Genomic DNA, 24556 nt, shown 5'->3' on the forward strand with positions numbered 1-24556 from the left:
CTAAGAGACAAGAGAAACCTTTAAAAATAACTATTTGCGCATCTGATGAAAAGCACTACACAAAAGGTAGATTATTATTATCTGCTCTTGCCGGACTCTGAGCTGACACAATAATCCTGAAAAAGACTATTACACAATTAATATTACAAAAAGAAAAGGAGTACTTGTGGCACCTTAGAGACTAACAAAATTATTAGAGCATAAGCTTTCGTGAGCTCCAGCTCACTTCATCCGATGAATGCATCCGATGAAGTGAGCTGTAGCTCACGAAAGCTTATGCTCTAATAAATTTGTTAGTCTCTAAGGTGCCACAAGTCCTCCTTTTCTTTTTGCGAGTACAGACTAACACGGCTGCTACTCTGAAACAATTAATATTGCACACCGTGGTCCCTTCTGACCTTAGTATCTATGAATCTATGAAACTGAGTCCTGACATTGCCCTAACCTTTACCATTAAGCCCCTTTCCCCCTTCGGTGTAATTCCCATTGTGCCCACGGGACAGCATATATGAACTCAGGGCCATCCCTCATGCCCTAGGGCTGAAGGGCAAGGGCCCTGTAAAAGCAATTAAAATGTTGTTTCGTGGTGCTTCACAGAGTATTGATTGTTTATGTACAAGTTAGGGCCCAGCCTCCTTTCACCACGCAGCGTCCCGTAAGTGCCCCCGAGAAGGGAGAAGACAGCGCCGGGATAACACGGAGCAGCAGCCCGCGCACGGCCCGTGGGGACAGCAGGGGCAGCGTTTGGTCAGCGCAGCGGCGTGGTGCTGCACGCCGGGGCTCTGTGGGTACACACCTGGGAAGGTTGTGGCGGTGGGGGGGGGGGCTCCTCCCTCGCCCGCTGCCCTTGCTAGTTCGGGCCCTGCACCCGCCTCACCGCGTGGATCTGCAGCTCCACCGCCACCTTCAGCGGCATCCCGGGGCGCACTCCGGGGGGGAGGGGAAGGGGGGGGTGCGGGGGTTTCTCTCCGCCTCCGCTCTCAGGCCGGCCGCAGCCCCGACCCTCTCTGCCCGGATCAGCGCGCTGCTGTCCGGAAGGGGAAGCGTCGCGTTGCCATGGAGACTCAAAGGTGCCAACATTCGCCTTCGGAACGCGGAGGCAGCCGGCGCGCGCCCCCTGGAGCCATAGGTGCTGACTCTGTGGGTGCTCCGGGGCTGGAGCAGCCCCCCTATCAGCACTTCCCCCGCCCCCATGAGCTCTTTCGCAGGAGGCTGGAGGGGAAGGGGGAGGAGCGAGGATGTGGCACATTTGGGGGAGAGGCCGGAGTGGGGCATGAAGACTGGGGCGGGTGGGGGCAGGGCTGTGGCCTTGAGGTAAGGGGTGAAGAGGGGGTGGCACCTAGGGCACAGCTGGTGCTGGTCAATCCCCACCCCGGGCACAATGGACAGTCGGCGCCTGTGCCTGCAGGAATAGAGCCCTCTGCATAAAGATAAGGACCACTTGGGGCACCTTAGAGACTAATACATTTATTTGAGCATAAGCTTTTGTGAGCTACAGCTCACTTCATCGGATGCATTCAGTGGAAAATACAGTGGGGAGATTTATATACACACACAGAGAACATGAAACAATAGGTTTTATCATACACACTGTAAGGAGAGTGATCACTTAAGATGAGCTTCTGTGGTGATAATCAAGGTGGGCCATTTCCAGCAGTTGACAAGAACATCTGAGGAACAGTGGGGGATGGAGGGGAATAACATGGGGAAATAGTTTTACTTTGTGTAATGACCCTTCCACTCCCAGTCTCTATTCAAGCCTATGTTAACTGTATCCAGTTTGCAAATTAATTCCAATTCAGCAGTCTCTCGTTGGAGTCTGGTTTTGAAGCTTTTTTTGTTGAAGAATAGCCACTCTCAGATCTGTGATCGAGTGACCAGAGAGATTGAAGTGTTCTCCAACTGGTTTTTGAATGTTATAATTCTTGATGTTTGATTTGTGTCCATTTATTCTTTTATGTAGAGACTGTCCAGTTTGGCCAATGTACCTGGCAGAGGGGCATTGCTGGCACATGATAGCATATATCACACTGGTAGATGTGCAGGTGAACGAGCCTGTGAATGTGTGGCTGATGTGATTAGGCCCTATGATGGTGTCCCCTGAATAGATATGTGGACGGAGTTGGCAACGGGCTTTGTTGCTACTCTGAGCCCTCTGCATGTGGCTCTTACCTGTGCCATGTGGAAGTGTGTGTCGCGTGAGATGAGATGCTGTGGAATCAAATGCTTTTGCACACCGGCTGTATTGCTTTTCTTTCAGGAAATCGTCTGTTGTCTGGAAGTATCGCTTCAGTTTCAGGCTGGTGAGCAGGAGGTTCTCATTTCGTGGATAGGTTATTTCCTTTCCCTTTTCAGCACTCCAACATGTCCCCAGTTTCTCAATCTGCTGGTGAAGACCATTCTGGAATTCCTTTATGGAAGTCCCATTCCAGGAAGTTTGGGTGAGATTGTTGTTAAAGATATGGAAGAGCTCTTGGAGGATCTGCTGGATGGCTACCTTGGCATTCTCTTGCTGGGACAGTCAGATCTTGAGGATATCTCTGGGCTTGAAAGCTGTCCTTTCATTTAGACATTGGAAGGGAAAGTTTCCACCCATTTTCTCCAGACGCTCTAAACTCTTGCTGGTCATTCTGGCTTGTAGAACATAAATCCCGTTACAGTCCAGACATGAGATTTCACTGGAGAGGAGCAGCATGAGGCAACATTGCAGCAACCACCTCCTGATCATGATGATGTCTTAGATTTCCTGTGTTTGTGTAGAACTTGAGCAACTGGTGCCTGTTCAAGGTCTTTCGTAGACTTTTGTGTTTTTGACCCATGTCTCTGAATTTAAGTATTCTTAGGAAAAGATTTTTCTTTCATCACTTTCTACTTTTCAAGGTTTTTCCTACTTGAGGTTTTCACTTTCAGTTTCCTTCTTTTTATTTAGTGGAAGCAAACAAGTCATTAGAAGAACAAAACTACAGTCATTAACTTTTTTAATGTTAAAGAATCCTTACATTTCTTTCCTTAGGTCCCCCCTGCCCTTTGAGATAAAAAAAAATTTAAAGGGTAAGAAGAGTATGATGATTAACAGTGTCATCCAGTTACAGGTTAGAGTAGGGACCTCTCTGTCTACTCCCAAGTTCCTGTAGTTAGCACTGCTAGGCAGATCTGAATGTCTGTTACACCAGTAAGACTATCCATGTTTTTAAGTGATAACAATGAATTTTGGCAGATGGGCGGAGGTGGGGAGGACTACTGCAGAACTTCTTTTTGCTCAACTCTGCAGATAACAGCAGTGAAGTGATGTGTAAAGCTGCTGTTCCTTCACTTTGCCAGCTGGTGGAAAACTTTCCCTCTCTGGTGTCGCACTCAAAATCAGAAAAAAGAAAAGGAGTACTTGTGGCACCTTAGAGACTAACAAATTTATTAGAGCATAAGCTTTCGTGAGCTACAGCTCACTTCATCGGATGCATTTGGTGGAAAAAACAGAGGAGAGATTTATATACACACACACAGAGAACATGAAACAATGGGTTTATCATACACACTGTAAGGAGAGTGATCACTTAAGATAAGCCATCACCAGCAGCAGGGTGGGGGAAAGGAGGAAAACCTTTCATGGTGACAAGCAAGGTAGGCTAATTCCAGCAGTTAACAAGAATATCAGAGGAACAGTGGGGGGTGGGGTGGGAGGGAGAAATACCATGGGGAAATAGTTTTACTTTGTGTAATGACTCATCCATTCCCAGTCTCTATTCAAGCCTAAGTTAATTGTATCCAGTTTGCAAATTAATTCCAATTCAGCAGTCTCTCGTTGGAGTCTGTTTTTGAAGCTTTTTTGTTGAAGTATAGCCACTCTTAGGTCTGTGATCGAGTGACCAGAGAGATTGAAGTGTTCTCCAACTGGTTTTTGAATGTTATAATTCTTGATGTCTGATTTGTGTCCATTCATTCTTTTACGTAGAGACTGGGAATGGATGAGTCATTACACAAAGTAAAACTATTTCCCCATGGTATTTCTCCCTCCCACCCCACCCCCCACTGTTCCTCTGATATTCTTGTTAACTGCTGGAATTAGCCTACCTTGCTTGTCACCATGAAAGGTTTTCCTCCTTTCCCCCCCCCCTGCTGCTGGTGATGGCTTATCTTAAGTGATCACTCTCCTTACAGTGTGTATGATAAACCCATTGTTTCATGTTCTCTGTGTGTGTGTATATAAATCTCTCCTCTGTTTTTTCCACCAAATGCATCCGATGAAGTGAGCTGTAGCTCACGAAAGCTTATGCTCTAATAAATTTGTTAGTCTCTAAGGTGCCACAAGTACTCCTTTTCTTTTTGCGAATACAGACTAACACGGCTGCTACTCTGAAACTCAAAATCAGAAAACCCTGCTTTGCTCTGGCTGCCTCATTCCCTCCTTCCAACCTAATATTATAAGGACCTCTTAAAATTTGATAAGCATGGAAAAAATTCCTATGAGAGATTGGGGCCAGACAAGTCTCTATTAATCTCACACAATTTCCTGGCCATTTGAAATATGAGAGAGGAAAAACCATATGTGTAGGGAATACCAGAGGATGGACAGAGGTCACTGAGAAACTGGGATGTTTACTTAAGAACCTGATACTAGCTGTGAAACACCCCAGGAACAGGTACAGTTGAAGGGTGTGAACATGCTAACTTCTCGGGCACTTCTGAGTAGTTCCCAGTGATGTAGCGTAGTGACATGGAAGGGAGTTGTCCAAAAAGATTGTGTGGTTGGTAATAAATATGTTAGAGTGACTGACATGAAGGAATGTCACTTTCAAATGTGTTTGCCTTTTCACCATTCAAGCTTTATTCTTTTCTCAATGTGCATTTCACTGAGCTTGGACATTGAAATTCAAGTGTCTAATGAATGAAGTATGCATCCTGTAGCAAGTTTCACTTTCTCTTTTTCATACCATAGCACTAGGCTGTCAGTTTCCATCAGTGAAGGGGAATGGTTTTCAAACCAAAAATTGAAAAGGAATTTTTTCATATTAATTTTTAAAAAGGAAAAGAAGAAAACAAACATATTTCTGTTCATGTCACTTCTTTTACATCTCCCTGCCCCATCACCGCAAGCACTTTCTTTAATCATAATCTAGAGTTTTACCTAAACTATTTGGAAGTGTCACTTTAAAGAATGCAGCGTCACTTTAAAGGGACCCAATCATACCAGAGGCTCTGCACCCCTATCTCACATTCACTCCAGTGGGAGTCCTGACAAGTTGAAGCTTCAGGAGATAATATTTATATGAAAGAGAAATTTTAGAATCTGAATCTTAACAAGAAAAGCTAAAATAAGAAAGCAATGGAAGTAAAGGCACAAAGTCTTGCAGCATATTTGCATCAGCCATTCGCCTGTTTTCTGGGAAAGGTTAGATGCAGACTCAGCTGGGTGAAATATTTGCTTGAATTTGATGAAATACTGTATATTTAAATTTCAGTGAAAATAGCAGGAAATTTTATTGGAATTTTTTCCCTCTGTGTCAGCCAGTTTAACTTGAATGTGAAATAAGAGTTTAGTTTAGTCCCTTTTCCTATTGCAAATAAACTGCAAATAAATTCAGAAGGTGCTAATGTGTTTATTTTAAATGATTTGACAAATTCCACTGTGATTGCTCGGGACCTCCTCACCACATCTTTTCCCTAGGAGTATTTGCTATGCATAATTTGCTACTTGTTCTGTATGATGGTTCACCTGAATCAATGCTATTGTGTCTGTTCCCAGGCTGGTTGCCTTCAAATTCAAAACTGCTTTCAAGATATCTGCATGAACTTTTCTTTTAAAATATGTAGTTATATGAGTGTTTGTTATACTTTCTCATTACAGAGATGTTCTTTTCCTAACAAAAACTCACATGTATATATATTTCAGAAAATGTTTACAAAGGCCAAACCTTGTTCATGTTTAATAAGTCTCAAATGTTTAAGCTGTGACTGAAATATGTTGTTGGCAGCATTACTGTTGACTGATAGCTCTTTGAAACTACTATCCACCTACACCAAACTTGGTAGAGAGGTGGATCCTCACTAGATCTGATGCAAATGGCAGGTTTATTACTAGAATTTTAAATGTTGGATTGAGGTTCCATTTCAGCATGTAGCTGTGGATATCCTTTCCCTAAGAAGACAACCAGAGGAAAGCTGTACATACTGACTTGCTTGGCTGCAAGGCCAGGGCCTGTGCCGCCTCTGGCCGCAAGTTTCCTAAAGATGTGTTCAGCTATTGAGGATCTAATCCTCCCAGAAGAAATGTAACATTCTGTACCTCGTAGGAACACCCTACACCCCCATGTTCATCCTTATAATATGACTGTGTGATATCTAATGCAAAGTTTGTCATGTTGGGTGTCTTCGGAAGGCTCATGCTGCACTGAGCAGTGTGGTCATAGTGATGTTATAGTAATTGTTGTTACAGCAATGTTAGAGTAATGTTAGAGGTTATAATTTCATGTGTATAGTTGTGAGGCTAAAAATGTGTCATCTTGGCTTAAAATAAGCCCAAGCGAAAACTCTCCAAGAGCAGAGAGGCAGTTCACACCTCATCAGGGCGTGTATGGGACAAACCCAGCCCAGCCTCACAGGAACAAAGGACGCTGGCCTAGGCAGCAACAAAAGAATCTGTTGGACTCTCCAGTCAGCCATCCCCGCTTCCTTTGGACAGTTTGGGACTGCAATGAGGTAATGCTCACCTGATTCTGAAGGAGGGGAGGCAAAGCCAAGAGGGAAGAAAGAATATGATAAAAGGGAGAGACGTTTGCCATGCTCTTCCTCTGTCTTCCAGCAACATCGACAGACACCACACCAAGCGACTGAAGCACTGATCAAAGGGGAGAGCCTGGCTGAAGAGCAATCCTCCAGTTGAAATGTAACATTTTCATGGACTCTCATTGTGATTGTGATATGTTTTCACCCAATAGTATACACAACTCCATTGGTGAAATGCTGTTTAACTAATATGGAAGTATAATTAGTCCAGATAAAAAGGGCCAAATTATGATAATCTTTGCTTGTGGGGTACTTCACAGGAAGGCAGGGAGAGCTTGTATTTAACAAGCTATTTGCATTTAAATATAGTGGAACACAGTAACCAGGGCCTGCAGTTATGGTCTGCTGTTCCAGCTCTCAAGATGCAGGATGACCTCTGCTTCTGCAATTACACCCTCATCCTTACGTAACAATAGCAGCTCCACACAGCATGGTTATTTCTAGTGGTGAATGGGGTGAGAGCAACCGCTTCTCCATAGTTTCTGTAGAGGGAGCAGCCTTAATATGTCTGCATATACTAACTGAGGCTTGGCCTACACTAAAAATATAGGTCAACATAGCTATGGCACTGAGGTGTGAAAAAGCTATATCCCTGAGCACTGTAGCTATGCCAACTTAACCCCCAGTGTAGCTGCAGCTAGGTCAATAGAAGAATGCTTCTGTCCATCTAGCTACCATTGCTCAGAGATGGAGTTCCTACAGCAATGGAAAGAAAGAAAAAAAAAACCCTTCCGTTGCTGTAGTCTGTCTACACTACAGACTTACAGTTACAACACCATAACTATGCTGCTGTAGTGCCCATAGTGTAGACGTGGCCTGAGTGCAAGGAAGGTACTGTTGGTATCCATCAGCCCCACAAAGAGGTCATGTGTGGCTGGTGAGTGAAGAGCATGACTGTAGGCACACCCCTTATATGCACATGCAGTGGTGGGGGGAAGGGGGGGTTGGCTATAACCCTCCAGACAAGTGTATGTCGGCCTGCACCAAAGAGAGCATGTATTATTGTTGGTCTGTAGATATAGCAATTGCCACTTAAGGGGCACTGTGAGCGTATGCTCCCAAGACTAGGAATGCCTTTAGCCTCCACCACTCAGGCAGTGCAACTCCCCCTCCCACTTTTAGAGCCATAACCGAGTACCACATGTATATATTTGTTATAACATTGCATTGGCCAAGAAGCATCACTTTATATTGTACATACTACATTATATATGTACATTAAACATAAGATCATATTTCCTTTTGTAAAGATGTAACCACTTTATGTAAAATTGAGCAGAATGCTTAAAACAGTTCAGGCACATTATGTGAGGAAAATATACACACTGAAAATGTGTTGTGGTTACTGAAATATTTCCCAAGCCTATCTCCTTCAGTCCTGCATCTCAGGATATATGACACTCTAGACCATCTAGAAGCTGTACAAAGGGAAACTGTCTCTATAATGGAAATAGGTCTAAGACATACTTGCTTTTCTTGGGCAAGACCTCCAAAGATCCCATGACATGTCCTCGATTTTGCTCAGTTTTTCTGTGTAAAAGAATTAAAGCCGGCACCTCCTAGAGTAAAAAACCTCCCAAACATTTTAGAAACTAATCAACCACTATATTAAGTCACACGTGCTGCCCTACCCTCTGTTTATATACAAAACCAGAATACAAGCAGAATAGCTGTACTGTGCTGAGAGCAGGGTGTGTGCTGGGAAGTCTCTATGCCCCTTGGACTCTGTCATGCCTTTCTTTGCAGCAGAATGGAGGGCTGCGAGTGTAGCCACTAGACAAGTCTGTGCTGCAGTAGGTGACAACCAATGTATGAGGTGTATAGGAACCCCATTTCTCTCTACCACTAGAGCACCAGTGCAGCTATTCCATGCCAACCCAGCAGGCTAAGGGGCAAAATATTCCACACAAAGCCAGATTTTAGAGCTTTGATGAGAGGTGGCACCATTTGGCCCCATGTGTTCTGTGTTTCTTGCCTCATTTTCTTGCTAAGGTTATTTGCATACCATAATCTGCCCTTTTCTGTGACCTCATAACTTCCATAACAAGTTGTTTCTAATGTCATAAGCAGTGGTGATATGTGGTAGATAAGCAGCAGTCAATGAACTTAAGATGTACAATGTATAGTATGTCCTCAAGCTTAAGGAAAAAAAAAAGCCCGAGTATTGATTTGTTCTTAATCCTTATTTACAACCTTCTACCAAATTTTTTGAATTTATTTGAACACATTGGATTAGAATGAACAATCCTGGATCCTTGGATAATTAGGGTAGTTTAATGACTAATAGCAATGGAAACCAGGTGCTCTACCTAATAAAAAGCAATAACTTGGGAGTTCTCAGGACTAGGCAGATACAAGGCCAGAATAAGGTGTAGTGATCTTTCCCCAAGTATGGGGTATCTATCTAGTGCTCAAGATAATGTTAAAAGTTGCAGTCCAGGTATCCCATGCTACTACATTGCCCAAGGAAATGTGGTTCACCAACAAGGGGGCAAAGCTATGCACCAGCTAGTGCATTCCAAGTTGCTAATACATACACCTCTATCCCGATATAACGCGACCCAATATAACACGGGTTCGCATACAATGCGGTAAAGCAGCGCTCTGGGGGGCAGGGCTGCTTTAATAATGGAAATGCTCGAGGCCAAAGCAAGTTCGATATAATGTGATTTCACCTATAACACGGTAAGATTTTTTGGCTCCTGAGGACAGCTTTATATCGGTGTAGAGATGTAGTTGTCATCTTCTGCACAGAAGCACAATGTATGTGCATGGCCCTGAACAAAATGATGCTTGTTTGACAAATGGCAAAATTGTCAATTCCATATCCATGCCATCTTATTTTATCCCTTTGTCTGACCACTTTTCCTTGCCTAACTCTAAAGCAAAGATCAAGCAGAGTGCTCAATAGCTGTTCTGAAGCACAAGATAAATCAGTTTGATGTCAAAATTGCAAAACCGATGCGGAGTGAGGCTAACCCAGATATGATCCCATACTTTATTGTATTCGATATCGTACCACACAGAATTGAAAATAGTGGTATATTACACTATAATACAAACAAGTAGCATCATGGTTTTTCTATATTTCCCAAACTTGGATGACCTGCTGAGGGGGAAGACTGCTTTAGTGAAAACACTAGAGATTAGCATATAAAGTGTAGACACTTTACTTTGACAGAATGGGCAAGAAAAATACTGGCCCAGCCAAAGTATAGAAGCAACTTGCTGTAACCTCTCTTCAAGCAGGCCATTTTAACTCTTCACTTTAACTCTTCACTAACTGTCTTCAGAGGCTTTATGTAAATTCCCCATCAGTAATGACTAACCTGGGAAAAGCATAGGATAGAAAAAGTAGATGGTGATAATCCAAATAGACTGTTATTGCTAAGTCTGTTGGCATCTACAGGAAACCAAGAAAGTCAAGGGTCGGCACTGGCCCTGGCCTTGCTTTCATGAAAAAAAAAAATCTCATTTTTAGACAAGCTCATGAGATTTTGGCTACTTTATAACTGGACCTGGAAGAAGCACACCTGATTTTTGGATCTGTTTTCTATTCTTAGCTGTGAAGCAAATTCATATCCCACCTGTCAAAAAACACTGAAAGTGAGATACATATTTTTCCTGTGGTGGTTTCTTTTCACAATTTTTAGTGTCTTTTTTCTTCATGTTCATCCTTGTACATTTATACAAGGCACCCAGTTTACTGTTCCGCCATTTTTGTGTTGGGGAGGTTGTTTTCTCCATTCTACTAGACACTGTTATATTTATTGTCTTGCCACCATCTTAAAAACTTTTTCAGAAAGTTAGAGGTTTTATAAAATGCCAAACACTGTTGGGCTGTCCAGTCCCAAAATACCTTTTAGAAAATAACAGATCTTCCAATGAGGTCTAAATAATTATCTTCTATATTTCCCTTACTCCTATTGTTCATCTAACAATTATGGCACCACAACAAAATTCATGATGTATTTCCCACATCATTTCTCCTCCTTTTTCTCTCTCAAGGTCTGTGTCGAGCTTGCCTGTACTTTTTCCTTTTATGGACAGCTTCATCTCCCTGTTAGACCAAAACTGTGCTAGATAACCAGAAAGGGCCATCAAATAAACCCCTTTAATCCTAATTTCCCTTGAGGGGCTTTCCAACCTTGGGGAGCTTTTTGGCTAAAAGACAAGCTCATCTTGGCCTCTATTCGTCTGAACTTCTGACAACGTGTCAACCCTTCAGCACAACTGCTTTCACAAAATAACAGTTTCATATCTAGTGGGGTGATTGTTCTCAATTACTTGACTGTGTATTCATGCTGGTGATGGTCAAAAGCACAGATAATTGCAGCATGTATGCAACTGACATTTGCAAAATAATAAAATGTTAAACTATCTTCTATATTGAAATTTTATGACTTTCAAAAACATATACTAAATATACAAGTCAGAATGCATCAATTCTCCCCATGTATAAATCTGTGTGGTATAAATCTACTCCTTGAACATCTGTCAGATAATGTATGAAAAAATGTAAGTGCACTGATAAGACACACAGGATCACAGCACAGACTGACGTACAAGCAGAAGGATATAAATAGACAAGACAGAGATGCTACAGTTGTTACCTAAACACAAAATCTTACACAAGGTGAAGAACCTCCACAGGCTATGGCAAAGGTGATTCCAAGTCACAGGAAGGATGTTTTTCATGCTCATACTCACAAAGTAAAACATACTCTTCAGTCTAGATTTGTTTTCATTTCAGATCAAGGAAAAACATCAAAGAAAGGGCTTAACCCTAAGAGGCACTAATCGCTTCCTGCAAAGTACTGAGCACCCTGAACTCCCACTGAACTAGTGGGTGCTCAGCACTTCTCAGACTTGGGCCCAAAGACTGAATAAACTGAAATTTTCCATGACAGAGAAAACACAGTGACTGAAACATGCTGCATCTTAAGGACAAGATGGCAGCTGGATTAGGCAGGGAGAACATCTACTTTTAAAAGTGTAGTATTTAGAAAACAGCCTTTAATTTACATTGCTACGTGTAGAAAGAATAGTTAGACATGGCTGAAAGTAAGTTAGAGGATTTACCGGTATGCTGGAGTCCTGAGCAGGGGGTGTGGCCTCAACCGGAAGAGGCGTGGCCTCAACCAGAAGAGGCAGGGCCTTAAATCAGCAGGCCCTTTAAATCTTGATTTAATGTTGATTTAAATCCCCACCAGAGCCCCCCCCACCCCTACCCCAGGGCTTGGGCAGCAGGGCTCTGGTGGGAATTTAAAGGGCCCCGGAGCTCCAGCTGCTGCTACTGCCCCGGGGCCCTTTAAATCCCCTCCGGAGCCCTGCTGTCTCTAGCCCAAGGCTCCGTTGTGGTAGCAGCTGCCGGAGCCCCGAGCCCTTTAAATCTCCGCCTGAGCCCTGCTGCCCGAGCCCTGGGGTAGCGGTGGCCGGGCTCCATCGGGGATTTAAACGGCCCCGGGGCTCCAGCCGCTGCTACTGCCCCGGCCCTTTAAATGCTTCCAGAGCCCCACTGCCACTACTCCAGGGCTTTGGCAGCGGGGCTCTGGAGGTGATTTAAAGAGCCAGGGCAGTAGGGATGACTGGAGCTCCGGGGCTCTTTAAATCCCCACCAGAGCCCCCACCCCCACCCTAGGGCTTGGGCAGTAGGGCTCTGGTGGGGATTTAAAGGGCCCCAGAGCTCCAGCTGCCACTACTGCCCCAGGGTCCTTTAAATCCCCTCCGGAGCCCCGCCACCGCTATCCCAGGGCTTCGGCAGCAGGGCTCAGACAGGGATTTAAAGGACCTCGGGGCAACAGTGGCAGCTGGAGCTCCAGGGCCCTTTAAATCCCCACCAGAGCCCCGCCGCCACTACACTGGGACTCGGGCAGCAGGGCTCAGGCCGGGATTTAAAGGGCCCTGGGGTGGGGGTAGCAGCGGCTAGAGCTCCTGGGCCCTTTAATTCCCCACCGCAGCCCAGCCACCGCTACCCCAGGGCTTTAAATTGTCCTCTGGGAGAGCCAGTCCTGGTACAGCATACCGGCTCTTACCAGCACCCTACCGGGGCGTACTGGCTTACTTTCACCTCTGGTTAGACATAATAGGCAAGATTCTGCCACCCATTTACACTAATACCTCACTCTGCTAACATTGATTTTATTATTTAGTCTGCAGAAGAGAAGAATGAGGGGGGATTTGAGAGCTGCTTTCAACTACCTGAAAGGGGATTCCAAAGAGGATGGATCTAAACTATTCTCAGTGGTAGCAGATGACAGAATAAGGAGTAATGGCCTCAAGTTGCAGTGAGGGAGGTTTAGGTTGGATATTAGGAAAAACTTTTTCACTAGGAGGGTGGTGAAGCACTGGAATGGGTTACCTAGGAAGGTGGTGGAATTTCCTTCCTTAGAGGTTTTTAAGGTCAGGCTTGACAAAGCCCTGGCTGGGATGATTTAGTGGGGGATTGGTCCTGCTTTGAGCAGGGGGTTGGACTAGATGCCCTCCTGAGGGCCCTTCCAACCCTGATATTCTATGAGTTATCTGAACGAAACCACCACAGCCCCAGAGTGACTGATGGCTCAGTGGTTTGAGCATTAGCTTGTTAAACCCAGGGTTGTGAGTTCAATCCTTGAGGGGGCCATTTAGGGATTTGGGCCAAAAATTGGGGATTGGTCCTGCTTTGAGCAGGGGGTTGGACTAGATGATCTCCTGAGGTCCCTTCCAACCCTGATATTCTATGATTCTATGACAAGGGCTGCTACCCCACAAGGACACTGTGATACCATGCCTGACCATGAGGAAGTACATAGTGATGAGTAAACCCTGTTACAATGCTTTTTCTTACATTACTTTAACTGCAGCATGTCTGAAACAACTATATTTTTGTGTAATGACAGGTTTCAGAGTAGCAGCCATGTTACGCTACCAGCACGCCCAGCTATCTTCGAGACACCACTGACTTCCTGAGGAAACTACAATCCATCGATGATCTTCCTGAAAACACCATCCTGGCCACTATGGATGTAGAAGCCCTCTACACCAACATTCCACACAAAGATGGACTACAAGCCATAAGGAACAGTATCTGCAATAATGTCACGGCAAACCTGGTGGCTGAAAAGTAAAACTATTTCCCCATGTTTATTCCCCCCCCCCGTTCCTCAGACATTCTTGTCAACTGCTGGAAATGGTCCACCTTGATTATCACTACAAAAGGTTCCCGCGCCCCCCCCCCCACTCTCCTGCTGGTAATAGCTCACCTTAAGTGATCACTCTCGTTACAGTGTGTATGGTAACACCCATTGTTTCATGTTCATTGTTTCATTGCAAAATCTGTTGGAAAGAGGGATGGTGTCCCTAGCCTCTGTTTGCCCAAAGCTGGGAATGGGCAATGGGGTGGATCACATGATGATTACCTGTTCTCTTCATTCCTTCTGAAGCACCTGGCATTGGCCACTGTTGGAAGACAGGGTACTGAGCTAAATGGACCTTTGATCTGACCCAGTATGGCCATTCTTGTGTTGAATACGTTTCACAAAGATGTGTTCAGCTATTGAGGATCTAATCATCCCAGAAGAAATGTAAAATTTTCATGGACTCTCATTGTGCCAGTGTCTGACTCTGTACGCAAGGGTTTCACTACTTAGTTTACCTCATTCAGCTGCTTGAGGAGGTTGTGAAGCTAGGACTCTAACAGGGTTTAAAAGAGAACTAGATAAATTCATGGAGGTTAAGTCCATTAATGGCTATTAGCCAGGATGGGTAAGGAATGGTGTCCCTAGCCTCTGTTTGCCAGAGGGTGGAGATGGATGGCAGGAGGGAGATCACTTGATCATTACCTGTTAGGTTCACTCCCTCTGGGGCACTGGCATTGGCCACTGTTGGCAAACAGGATATTGGGCTGGAGGGACCTTTGGTCTGACCCAGTATGGCCATTCTTATGTTCTTAAAGGGCCCGTCCCAGGCAGCCTGTAGTTTGTTCTTTCTCATGGGAATGAGAACCATCACCTGGTCCCTGGTAGCATAGGATTGGGCACGTGCTGAGCGGTTGTACCAGACCGTTTGCTTCCCTTGGGCCCTGGCTAAATTCTTTCTGGCCAAGTCCATGAGCTCAGCGAGCTTTTCCTAAAAAGTCAGTACATACTCCACCTCTGATTTTTCCATCGGGGGAGGCCTTCCCCTCCCATTTGTCCCTCATCAAGTCCAGGGGTCCCCTCACTCTCCTCCCACACAGCAACTCGAAAGGAGAGAACCCGGTTGGTTCCTGGGGAACTTCCTGGTACGTGAACAGCAGGTGGGGTAAATACTTGTCCCAGTCCTGTGGATGCTGGTTCATAAAGGTTTTCAGCATCATCTTTAGGGTCCCATTGAATCTCTTCACCAGCCCGTTGGACTGAGGGTGATACGCTGAGGCCCAGGTGTGTCAGACGCACACTTCTTCCACAAGCACTGGAACAGTGTTGATATGAAATTGAAGCCCTGGTCTGTAAGGACCTCCTTGGGGAACCCCACTCTGCTGAAAACGGTCAGCAGTGCATCTGCCACAGTGTCTGCCTCAATAGTGGACAAGGCCACTGCCTCAGGATAGCGAGGAGCGAAATACAGCAGAATGTATTTTTTCCCTGTCCGAGTTGCCTTGCTGAGGGGTCCCACTATGTCCTTCTGGAAAGGCTCCTCTATGGCGGGCGGAGCCTCAAAGCTGCTTTCCCCTTGTCCCAGGCCTTTCCCACCCTCTGGCAGGGGTCGCAGGGCCTGCAGTACTGCTGGACGGTATCAAAGGTCCCAGGCCAGTAAAAGATCTGTAGCAGCCTCTGCCTGGTGCGCTGGATTCCCTGGTGTCCCGAGAGAGGAACATTGTGGGCCAGGTACAGTAGCCTGCAGCGGTACTTCTGGGGGACCACTAGCTGTCTCCTGATCCCCCACAGTTCCACTTCCTCTTGGGGAGTCCATTCCCAGTACAGGAATCCCTTCTCCCACAGGAATCTTTCCCGGCAGCCTTCCCCCAGGGGTTTCACCATACTGAGGCCTGCAAGTTCCCTTAGCTTCTCTAAGGAGGGATCCTTGCACAGCTTGGCCTGGAATTCAGCTGCGGGGGAAGGGATGGGGATCTGCTCCCTCTCAGTGGCTGGGTCTGAGGCCGCAGCCCCACCAAATCCTGTCCCCAGTGACTCCTTTCCTGCCCGGGTAGGAACCTGCACCCCCAGCAGGGCATCGCCCCCAGCGTCAGGGCAGAGTGCCCTTCGCTGGCTCTGGCTACAGGTGATGACTAGGGCGCTTTGGGGACTGCCTGACGAATCCACCAAGTCACCCCCCAACAGAACCTCAGTTGGCAACTGATGGTGCACCCCCACATCTTTGGGCCTCTCCTTGGCCCCCCATTTCAGATGTACCCTCGCCTCGAGTACACCACTGGCTCCCACCCAGTTAACTCTTTGAGGGCTCGGTTTGCTCATCCTGTCCTTGAGCTTTTGGCACCGGGCCCATCTGTGGCCCCCCTGCCCACAGTAATTACACCTCAGGTCCCATTGGTCCCCTGGGGCCAGTCGGTCAGCTCTGGTATTGGCTGCGTATTGGTTTATCTGAGATTCCCTTCAGGGAAGCCCCTGGGTGACGCCCCTTCTCTACTGATGTGGGCCTGTCCCCAGGGGATTCCATTCCATATCCTGACCTGCTGTCTACAAAGTTGTCAGCCAGCAGCCCTGCGTGGCGCAGGTCTTTTGGCCTCTTGTCCACGAACCACATCCTCAGGTCAGGGGGGACAGAGTTCATATAATTGCTCCAGCCCCATTAGTTCAATCATGTCCTCCTTGGTCTGGGCCTCGGCCCCATTCACCCACTTGAGGGTGTATTCCCCCATCAGCATGACCAGTTCCAGATAGGTCAACCCCTGGGTCTTCTGCACGCTCCAGAACCTTTTCCCGTACGCCTCAAGGGTCAGCTCAAACTTGCGCAGCAGGGCTTGTTTGAACAGTTCATAGTCCCCTGCTTCCACATCATCCATCTGGCTGAACATCTCTACGCAGTAACGGGGTGAGGTGAGAAGCTTGTCTGCAGGGTCAACCTGGTGCACATTGCAGGCCTTATCAAAGGCAGTGAGGAATGCATCTATATCAGGGGTGGACAAACTTTTTGGCCTGAGGGCCACATCGGGGTTCCAAAACTGTATGGAGGCTGTGCCACCCCCTCCTGGGACCGCCTGCCCCTAACCACCCCCCCGGGACTCCACCCCCTATCTAACCCCCCCTGCTCCCTACTGCCCCGACCCCTATCCACAACCTGCCCCCTGGCAGCCCCCCCCCAAAGCCCCTTTCAGAATGCGGCCCTGCGAACATGGGCGGAGGACTCAGAAGGAGCAGGGGCAGCTGCGCAGCTGGAGAGAAGCAGTGGTTTCCCCTTCAAAGCGCCGCTTCTCACTGGCCAGCTGTGCGGCTGCCCAGTGCTCCTCCTGAGTCCTCTGCCCACGTTTGCCGCGCTCTCACCACACACACTGCCTGCCTGTCCCCTATGGCTGCTGGTGAGCCTCCCTTCCTGCTCTCCCCTACCGCCACAGTGCAACCCCCTCCCACGCTGGCGGCGCAATGCGCTGAGGCTGCAGGGGAGTGGGGATAGCAGGGGAGGGCCGGGGGCTCAGGGGCCGGGAAGGATGGTCCCGCAGGCTGAATGTGGCCCGCGGACCATAGTATGCCCATCTCTGATCTATATCATCCCCTTCCTTAAACTGAGGCAGCACTTCTATATCAGAGTTCCCTGTGGGCTTAGCCACTCTGGGCCCATCCTCACTCACCACAGCAGGGGTCTCTCTGCTTCTCAGCTCTGCCATCACCAGTTCATGCTGCCTCTGTCTCTTACGCTCCTGCCATTCCTTCTCACGGTCCTCCTGTTCCTTCTCACAGTCCTCCAGCTCCTTCAGTTTCAGTCCACTTCCAATTCCAACCGTCTCAACTCCACCATTGGGGAACTAGGTTAGGAAGATCCCGTGCTGGTCGGGTAGGTGAATCCTGGGGCTGCCTGGCTGCTTTCAGCCCCTCCTGCATCCCCGGTTGGGTTGATGGCTGGGATAACCCCAGCAATGCCTGGCTGCTCCCAGTCTCTCTCACGGCCCCAGCAGGCTCAGGAACTAGCTCCTTAGAGTGATCATTTTGTTCCAACTGGGCAATCAGCTGTGCCTTGGTAAATTTTCCAATGCGCAGCTCGCTCGCTTTCTCTCTCTCTCTCTCTGAACAGCTCCACAATGTCCTTCTTAAGGAGATGGTTATAGGCCATCTCCATGCTGTTCCCAAGGGGTCACAGACTCACAGGCCGGTGCTCTCTCAGGTCCCCATGATCGCTGGGAGGAACCCCTTCAGTGCAACAGCCGTTCTCAGAAATCCACCCTCTCTCGGGGGTTAAGCCGTAGACTCCTCTGCCTCCTGGAACCGCACCTCTTGGAGACTCCAGCACACCTGTCTCACTCGCTTTGTTTTACTGCTCCCCAGTCACTTACTGCAGGATGCTCTGCCCACAGGGTGCATCCCACCACTAACGCCAATTGTCACGGAGTCACTGGGCGATGCTCTGAAACTACTTCGTTCAAAGCCAGTGAGGACTTGGAGGGAGCACTCCTCCTCTCTTTGAACATATTGTCTCCATGGCACAAAACTTACAAAGCTTTGACTGATGGGCCGCAAGCTCTTTTTTAATAAAATTTACCTGTTTTAAGAGCAGGATTGTATTTCCGTGTCTTAAGTGGTTTGTGCACATGTTTTTAGTTAGCTGGTGGCAACAGATGATTTTTGTTTTCCTTCTTTTCCTTTCTCAGCTCTTCCCTGGAGGAGGAGTCAAAGGGCTTGAGGGTATCCCACAGGAAGGCATTCCCAAGTGCACCTTCCTGGACTCTCAAAAGGATTCTGCACTTAGGTGGTGGCAGCATTTACCAATCCAAGGTCAGAGAAAAGCTATAACCTTGGGAGTTTAATACAAGCCTGGAGTGGCAAGTGTTAATTTTTAGAGTCCTTGCGGGCCCCCACCTTCTACACGCAAACTGCCAGAGTGGGGAATCAGCCTTGACATGGTGGCAGAGCGGTGGGATCATTTTGAACCAGAAGCACAGACCTCAGGATTTTAAAAGGACACATTTTTCCTTTTGGCTGCCTGCAAAGCCAGGGAGGTTTTTGTTTTTTCTTTTCTTTGCTGCCTGAGGGGGAACAAGCAAGCAAAGGGTTCACCCTGCAAAGCCAGGGAGTCCAACAAGCATTTTATTTTTTTTCTTGCTTTGTGCCAACAAAATAGCTAGGCTAGAGAAGGGCAGCCCTGTGCATGAGGTTGCAGTCGGGCACCGAAACCCTAGAGCAACCGGTCTTCCCAAAGTGACATGACACGCCACGCCACAGAGAAGACAGACACAAACATGCAGCTCCATGACAGAAGTGCAGGAAGGGGATGGGGCACCAGATATTTCCCCAGAGGGAATGGTCAGGCCTCCCCAACTCGAGATCCAGGTGCCAAGATGGAGGGATGCCCTTAACCCATACTGAGTTCTAACTGCGGAAGACAGGAATTTCTTCCTACAGATGGAGCGCTTGGAGGCAGGGGCAGGACACTTGGAGGCGGAGCACTTGGAGCTGGAAAGGGCGAAGCTGAGTCAGCCAGGTAGCCCTAACAGGCCTCCTCCAGGTACCGTTCCCCATTCCAAGAAATTCCCACCCTACAAGGTAGGCGATGATACAGAGGCCTTCTTAGAAAATTTTGAAAGGGCCTGGCTTGGGTACAACATCCCTGCAGACCAGTATGTAGTGGAGCTGAGGCCACAACTCAGTGGACCCCTAGCACAGGTGGCAGTTGAAATGCCTAAAGAACACATGAACAAGTACGAACGTTTTAAACAAAAGGCCAGAACTGGGATGGGGCTGACCCCCGAGCAGGCACGTCAGTGGTTCAGAGCCCTAAGGTGGAAACCAGATGTGACATTTTCCCGACACGCCAACCACATTGTAAAAAATTGGGATGCCTGGATATCGGGAGCAAATGTTAAGTCTCTGGAAGATATCTCTCTCCTTGTACAAATGGAGCAGGTCTCAGAGGGTGTTCCTGAGGAAATAGAAAGAAAGGTACATCCTAGGAAGCCAAAAACTGTAATCGACGTGTGGGAGAGCGGAGACAAATAGGTGGAGGTGGCAGAGAAGAAGAAAGCTAGTAGCAGTCGGTGGGGATACCAGAAGGGGCAACCTGAGATGATACCCCACCATCAGGGTCAGTCCAAGGCCCCACTCGCAAGGAGGAGCCCTCCACACAGCCAGTGAGACTCCCAGATGCCCTCTCATCCCAACACCCTACTCTCCAGCCACTCACCTCGCTCCAGCCCACAGTCAGCTGGGTGATGCTTTAAATGTAATGAGCTGGGGCATGTGAAGGCCAAGTGCGCCAAGAGCACCAGCTGACTGCAACTCATCACCTTGGGGTCCCACCAAGAGCCTTCAGGCCCAGATGCCTCACAAATACCCTCAGAGCAAAGGGAAACTGAGTGTGGGTGGGAGGAAGATTACTGCGTGGAGAGACACGGGAGCACAAGTGTTCAGTTATCCACAAATCCCTGGTGGACCCCAAATTCACTGACCCAGAGGTTCAAGTGATGGTGCAACCCTTTAAGGCCAACTGTTTTAACTTGCCTACAGCCAAGTTGACTGTCCAGTACAAGGGCTGGTCAGGAATATGGACTTTTGCAGTCTATGACGATTACCCCATTCCCATGCTGCTGGGAGAAGACTTAGCCAACCATGTAAGGCTAACAAAAAGGGTGGGGATGGTCATAAGCAGCCAGGTTAAACAGGCCTCCACACCTAACTCCATTCCTGAGCCTCCTACATGGGTCCAGTCTCTGTCCCCAGATACCACAGGCCCGGGGACTCAGCCAGAAGTGGAGGAACCAGACCCCAGACCAGAGTCTATGACAGCGGTTGTAGATCCAGTTCCTGGGACCCAGCCAGAACCAGTCCAAGGATCAGAATTGGTGGAGCAGTCAGCACCAGAGCCCGTGCTCACAACCCCACCAGAGTCAGGGGAGCCTCCACCTGCAGCAGCAGCAATAAACCGGCACAAGAGGCTCAATCAGAGCCTGAAATACCACCTAGTGTGCCAGCAGAGAGCAGTTCACAGTCAACGGAGACACCCCCATCACCTGCATCGTTTCCAGTGGGACCAAGCCCAAGTCCACAACCCAATGAGGAACTAATGTCTCCAGCATCAAGGGAGCAGTTCCATGCAGAGCAGGAAGTGGATGAGAACTCAAGGGAGGTTGGACGGCAGCCCAGAGCAACCAACCACCTCTCAGCTCTTCTAATATGTCCAGGTTGTGGTAGGAGGACTTTTACACAAGGAGACCCTTCTGGTGGGCACAAGAACTCACATCCTCAGAGACAGTTGGTAGTTCCTACTAAGTATAGGGAAAAGCTCTTGAGCTTAGCCCACAATCACCCAAGTGGCCATGCTGAGGTGAACAGGACCAAAGACCATTTGGGGAAGTCATTCCACTGGGAGGGAATCAGCAAGGACGTTTCTATCTATGTCTGGTATTGTGAGGTGTGCCAGAGGATGGGAAAGCCCAAGACCTGGTCAAGGCCCGTCTCCAGCCACTCCCCATAATTGAGGTTCCATTTCAGCTGTGGATATTTTGGGTCCTTTCTCTAAGAAGACACCCAGAGGAAAGCAGTACATACTGACTTTCATGGCCACAGGGCCAACATTAGCACCGCCTCTGGCCACAAGTTTCATTAAGATGTGTTCAGTTATTGAGGCTCTAATTGTCCCAGAAGAAATGTAACATTTTCATGGACTGTCATTGGGCCGGGGCCGACTGTGGCCACAAGGCCAGGGCCGGGGCCTGAACCATCTAGAGATTGAGGAGTCTGCCACAACCTTGGCTTAAGAGGCACGTGGCTTTCAGCTTTTACAGTCACAGTTCATACACTAAGATTCAAATGTCCAAGGTTCAATCCTGCCTGCTGACAACTAGGGACTGTCGACATTACAAGTGGAGGCTCGTCCGATATGTCAACTGGGAAGTCTTTGAAGCTCCGAATGTGCTTTAACATGTCCTCTCCCAGAAGTACACCCATAGTACACCCATTACCTCTTCCAGGGGCCATGTAGTAAGTGTAGATTATAACACCCAGATACTTTGCACAGGATTCTAACACACTATTGCCATTTACTTATGTAACCCTTCTGCCCATCAGAGTTGGCAGCAACAAGGGCCGGGTTCAGTATCTAGAGGTTCCATTCCAATAACACAATGAAAAACTGGCTCGAGCCCCCACCCAGTGACCTGGGACAAATACCACCCCCACTGGGCGCCTCCAAGAGGCAATACTTCCCCTCTGGCAAGCACATAGTCTGAGTGTAGCAAAAAGCCTTTTAATAACAGAGAGAAACAATGTGGCATTATGTTGGGGAAACACCACCAACAGGATTCATACACAACCCATGAACAAAAAACCCACCCCAAGCAAATTGGGCCGTGTCCTTTCCCTTTGGTTCTTGAGTCCAGCAACCCAAAATCACCCAAAGTCCCAAAAGTCCAACGACCCAAAAGTCTCTGTCCCTGGTCAGGGCAGCCCCAGAGTTTGAAAGTTTATCTGCAGAGTTTTGCCTCCCAACCTGGTGGAGATGGGGGGGAGGGTTAAGGGGCACCTTACGTGGTCCAAAGCTGATTTCTCCATGGGGCTCCGCTGTGCCAGCCGCCCCCATGAGCTGCTCCAGGTATCTGACAAACCGCTCTGCTCGTCATCCCACAAAGTGCAATGCTCTGCTCTGCTCGCCATCCCGCAAACTGCTCTGCCATATATCTTCAGACTCCCCCACTACTTAACACAACACTCAGTGATTTCAGCTCTTAGTAAGTTTAGCTTTTTTGTGATTTCAGCTTGTAGTAGGGGAGCCTCAGTGCTGGTACACCATTAGCCCAAAGTGAATTCATCTCAGCAGCCTGTAACTAGACTCCTAATGGAATCAAAATTAGCTCTGATATTCCACAGTAGAGAGAAGAGGAATTGCAATTAGCATGTAAGGCCCCCACCAGGGGGCCCATACCACCAAGTATTAATACCTGCCCCCAGCCTCTCTCTATTCACTGGGTTTTGGAACTCATGATCCTTGCCTAGTGAGTACTGCTCACTGATGGTGAGTCCATCCATCATAACAAAAGACCGAGTACAGTTCCACTGTCCTTGATTCACATAATCAGGATAATAACAGTTTATTCCTGCCCCAATAACAGAGAAACTGGGGCTCCTACAGCAGCCAAAGTGACCATCTAGGCAGGGTGGGTGGGCTTATGCAAATGAGATCAGCCCCTGAAGTTCTTTTGCACAACCCACCATGACTCACCACCAGATGTCAGGGTAGAGCTCAACCTGACTCTGCTTACACTTATCACACAGAAAATACACAGATTGGAACAAACATTGTAAACCCTATACACAATTCCCAGCCTCAGGGTCCTCAACATACCAGGCCATTCTATGGGCCTGCATCAGGGTCACTGGGGTCATCCAACATCCTTCTGTTGCATAGGTTTCCTATGATTAGGAAATTTCATGACGACAACTTCATAATATCAACTAGAAGTCACAAGTCTTACAGATGGACCCACCCCCTGCCCAAAACACACACAAACAAATCAAGCCATATGAATCAGGCTTATGTACACTCAAGTCAGCAATTCTCTCCCTCGGTTTTCTGACCAACTGCTGCCACCCCTCCACACCCTCCAGATCTGGCTTGTGTGCTCCTTGCCACCAACAACCAGTGTGGTGTACAGAACGTATTAAACTTTCAGTAATAACATGAACAATATCTAAAAACTACCTAAATCCAACATTCAAAATTATAGTAATAAACCTGCTGGTGGCATCAGATCTAGCGAGGATCCACCTCCCTACTAAGTTTTGTGTAGGTGAATAGTAGTTGGCACTGAAAGGATGGGGGCAGGGAATCTAATGAGACCAGAGCTGAGACAGATGCTGCAGATCTCTGTGTCTGGAGAGACCTTTTTGATCAATGCAGAAACCACAGAATCTGCTGAGTCTGGAGATGGAACGACAGCCACTTCCATGAGGCAGTCGATGGATGAACCCGCCCCTCCTGCCCACGAGTGGAAGGCTGTGGGAGAATCTCAGAGGGAGATATTTACACATTTTTCCTCTCTTTTAAGAAGTGCAAGCTGGGATTCCCCACAGGCATGGCTGCTTCTTATGATTCAGATTCAGGTGATATTGTCAAAAAGCTCAACTGAACACTGCATTCAGCATTTCCCCCTTTTTTATTAAAGGTGTGATGGAATGAAGGGGAATAGTTTTCCCGCAGAGCTGAATAGGTTTAGGGTTTTTAGACTTTTTCAGAAGAATTCCATATTTTTCCAGGGTAGTAACTGAGTGACGTATTCCACCAAATGGGGAGCTGCATTTTAGAGGTGACGAAGAGAAACTTTGATAACCCTGATACAAAATGGCCTCTTCCTGCTCTCATTATTCACATGTGATTTTGTTTGTGGTGTACGGCCAAGAATGAATTTAGCATGGGCACACACAGAGGTAATGGGATCAGGCGGTGGGGCCACAAACCTGATTAGAGTGCATGTGAGCACAGACTTAATATTGGGGGCAGTGCTAGTAAATGTATTGTGGGTCAGTGCTGGATACATACAAACCTGATTTGATTTTGGTGTGGGGAGAGGGTATGTGAATGCACATAAACCTGATTCATGGGGTATGGGCAGGCTAATTACAAACTAACAATTGGTGTGTGGTAAGGGGTGCATGCA

General features: G+C 47.5%; 1 protein-coding gene and 1 pseudogene across 3 annotated transcripts in view; both read right to left on the minus strand.

The window, feature by feature from the left end:
* Positions 1 to 1121, minus strand: part of SPATA6L (spermatogenesis associated 6 like) — an 84966-nt gene extending 83845 nt beyond the window's left edge. For all 3 annotated transcript variants that reach the window (XM_038402733.2, XM_043514857.1, XM_043514856.1), the window contains exon 1: positions 878 to 1121. In XM_038402733.2, the coding sequence (XP_038258661.2) occupies positions 878 to 916 (39 nt within the window). In that variant the 5' untranslated portion in view covers positions 917 to 1121. The remainder of the gene's footprint in view (positions 1 to 877) is intronic.
* On the minus strand, positions 1017 to 2881 carry LOC119856307 (annotated as a pseudogene).
* Positions 2882 to 24556: the final 21675 nt, after the last annotated feature.

The sequence above is a fragment of the Dermochelys coriacea genome, chromosome 5 (genome assembly GCF_009764565.3).
Source record: "Dermochelys coriacea isolate rDerCor1 chromosome 5, rDerCor1.pri.v4, whole genome shotgun sequence".
NCBI lineage: Eukaryota > Metazoa > Chordata > Testudines > Dermochelyidae > Dermochelys > Dermochelys coriacea.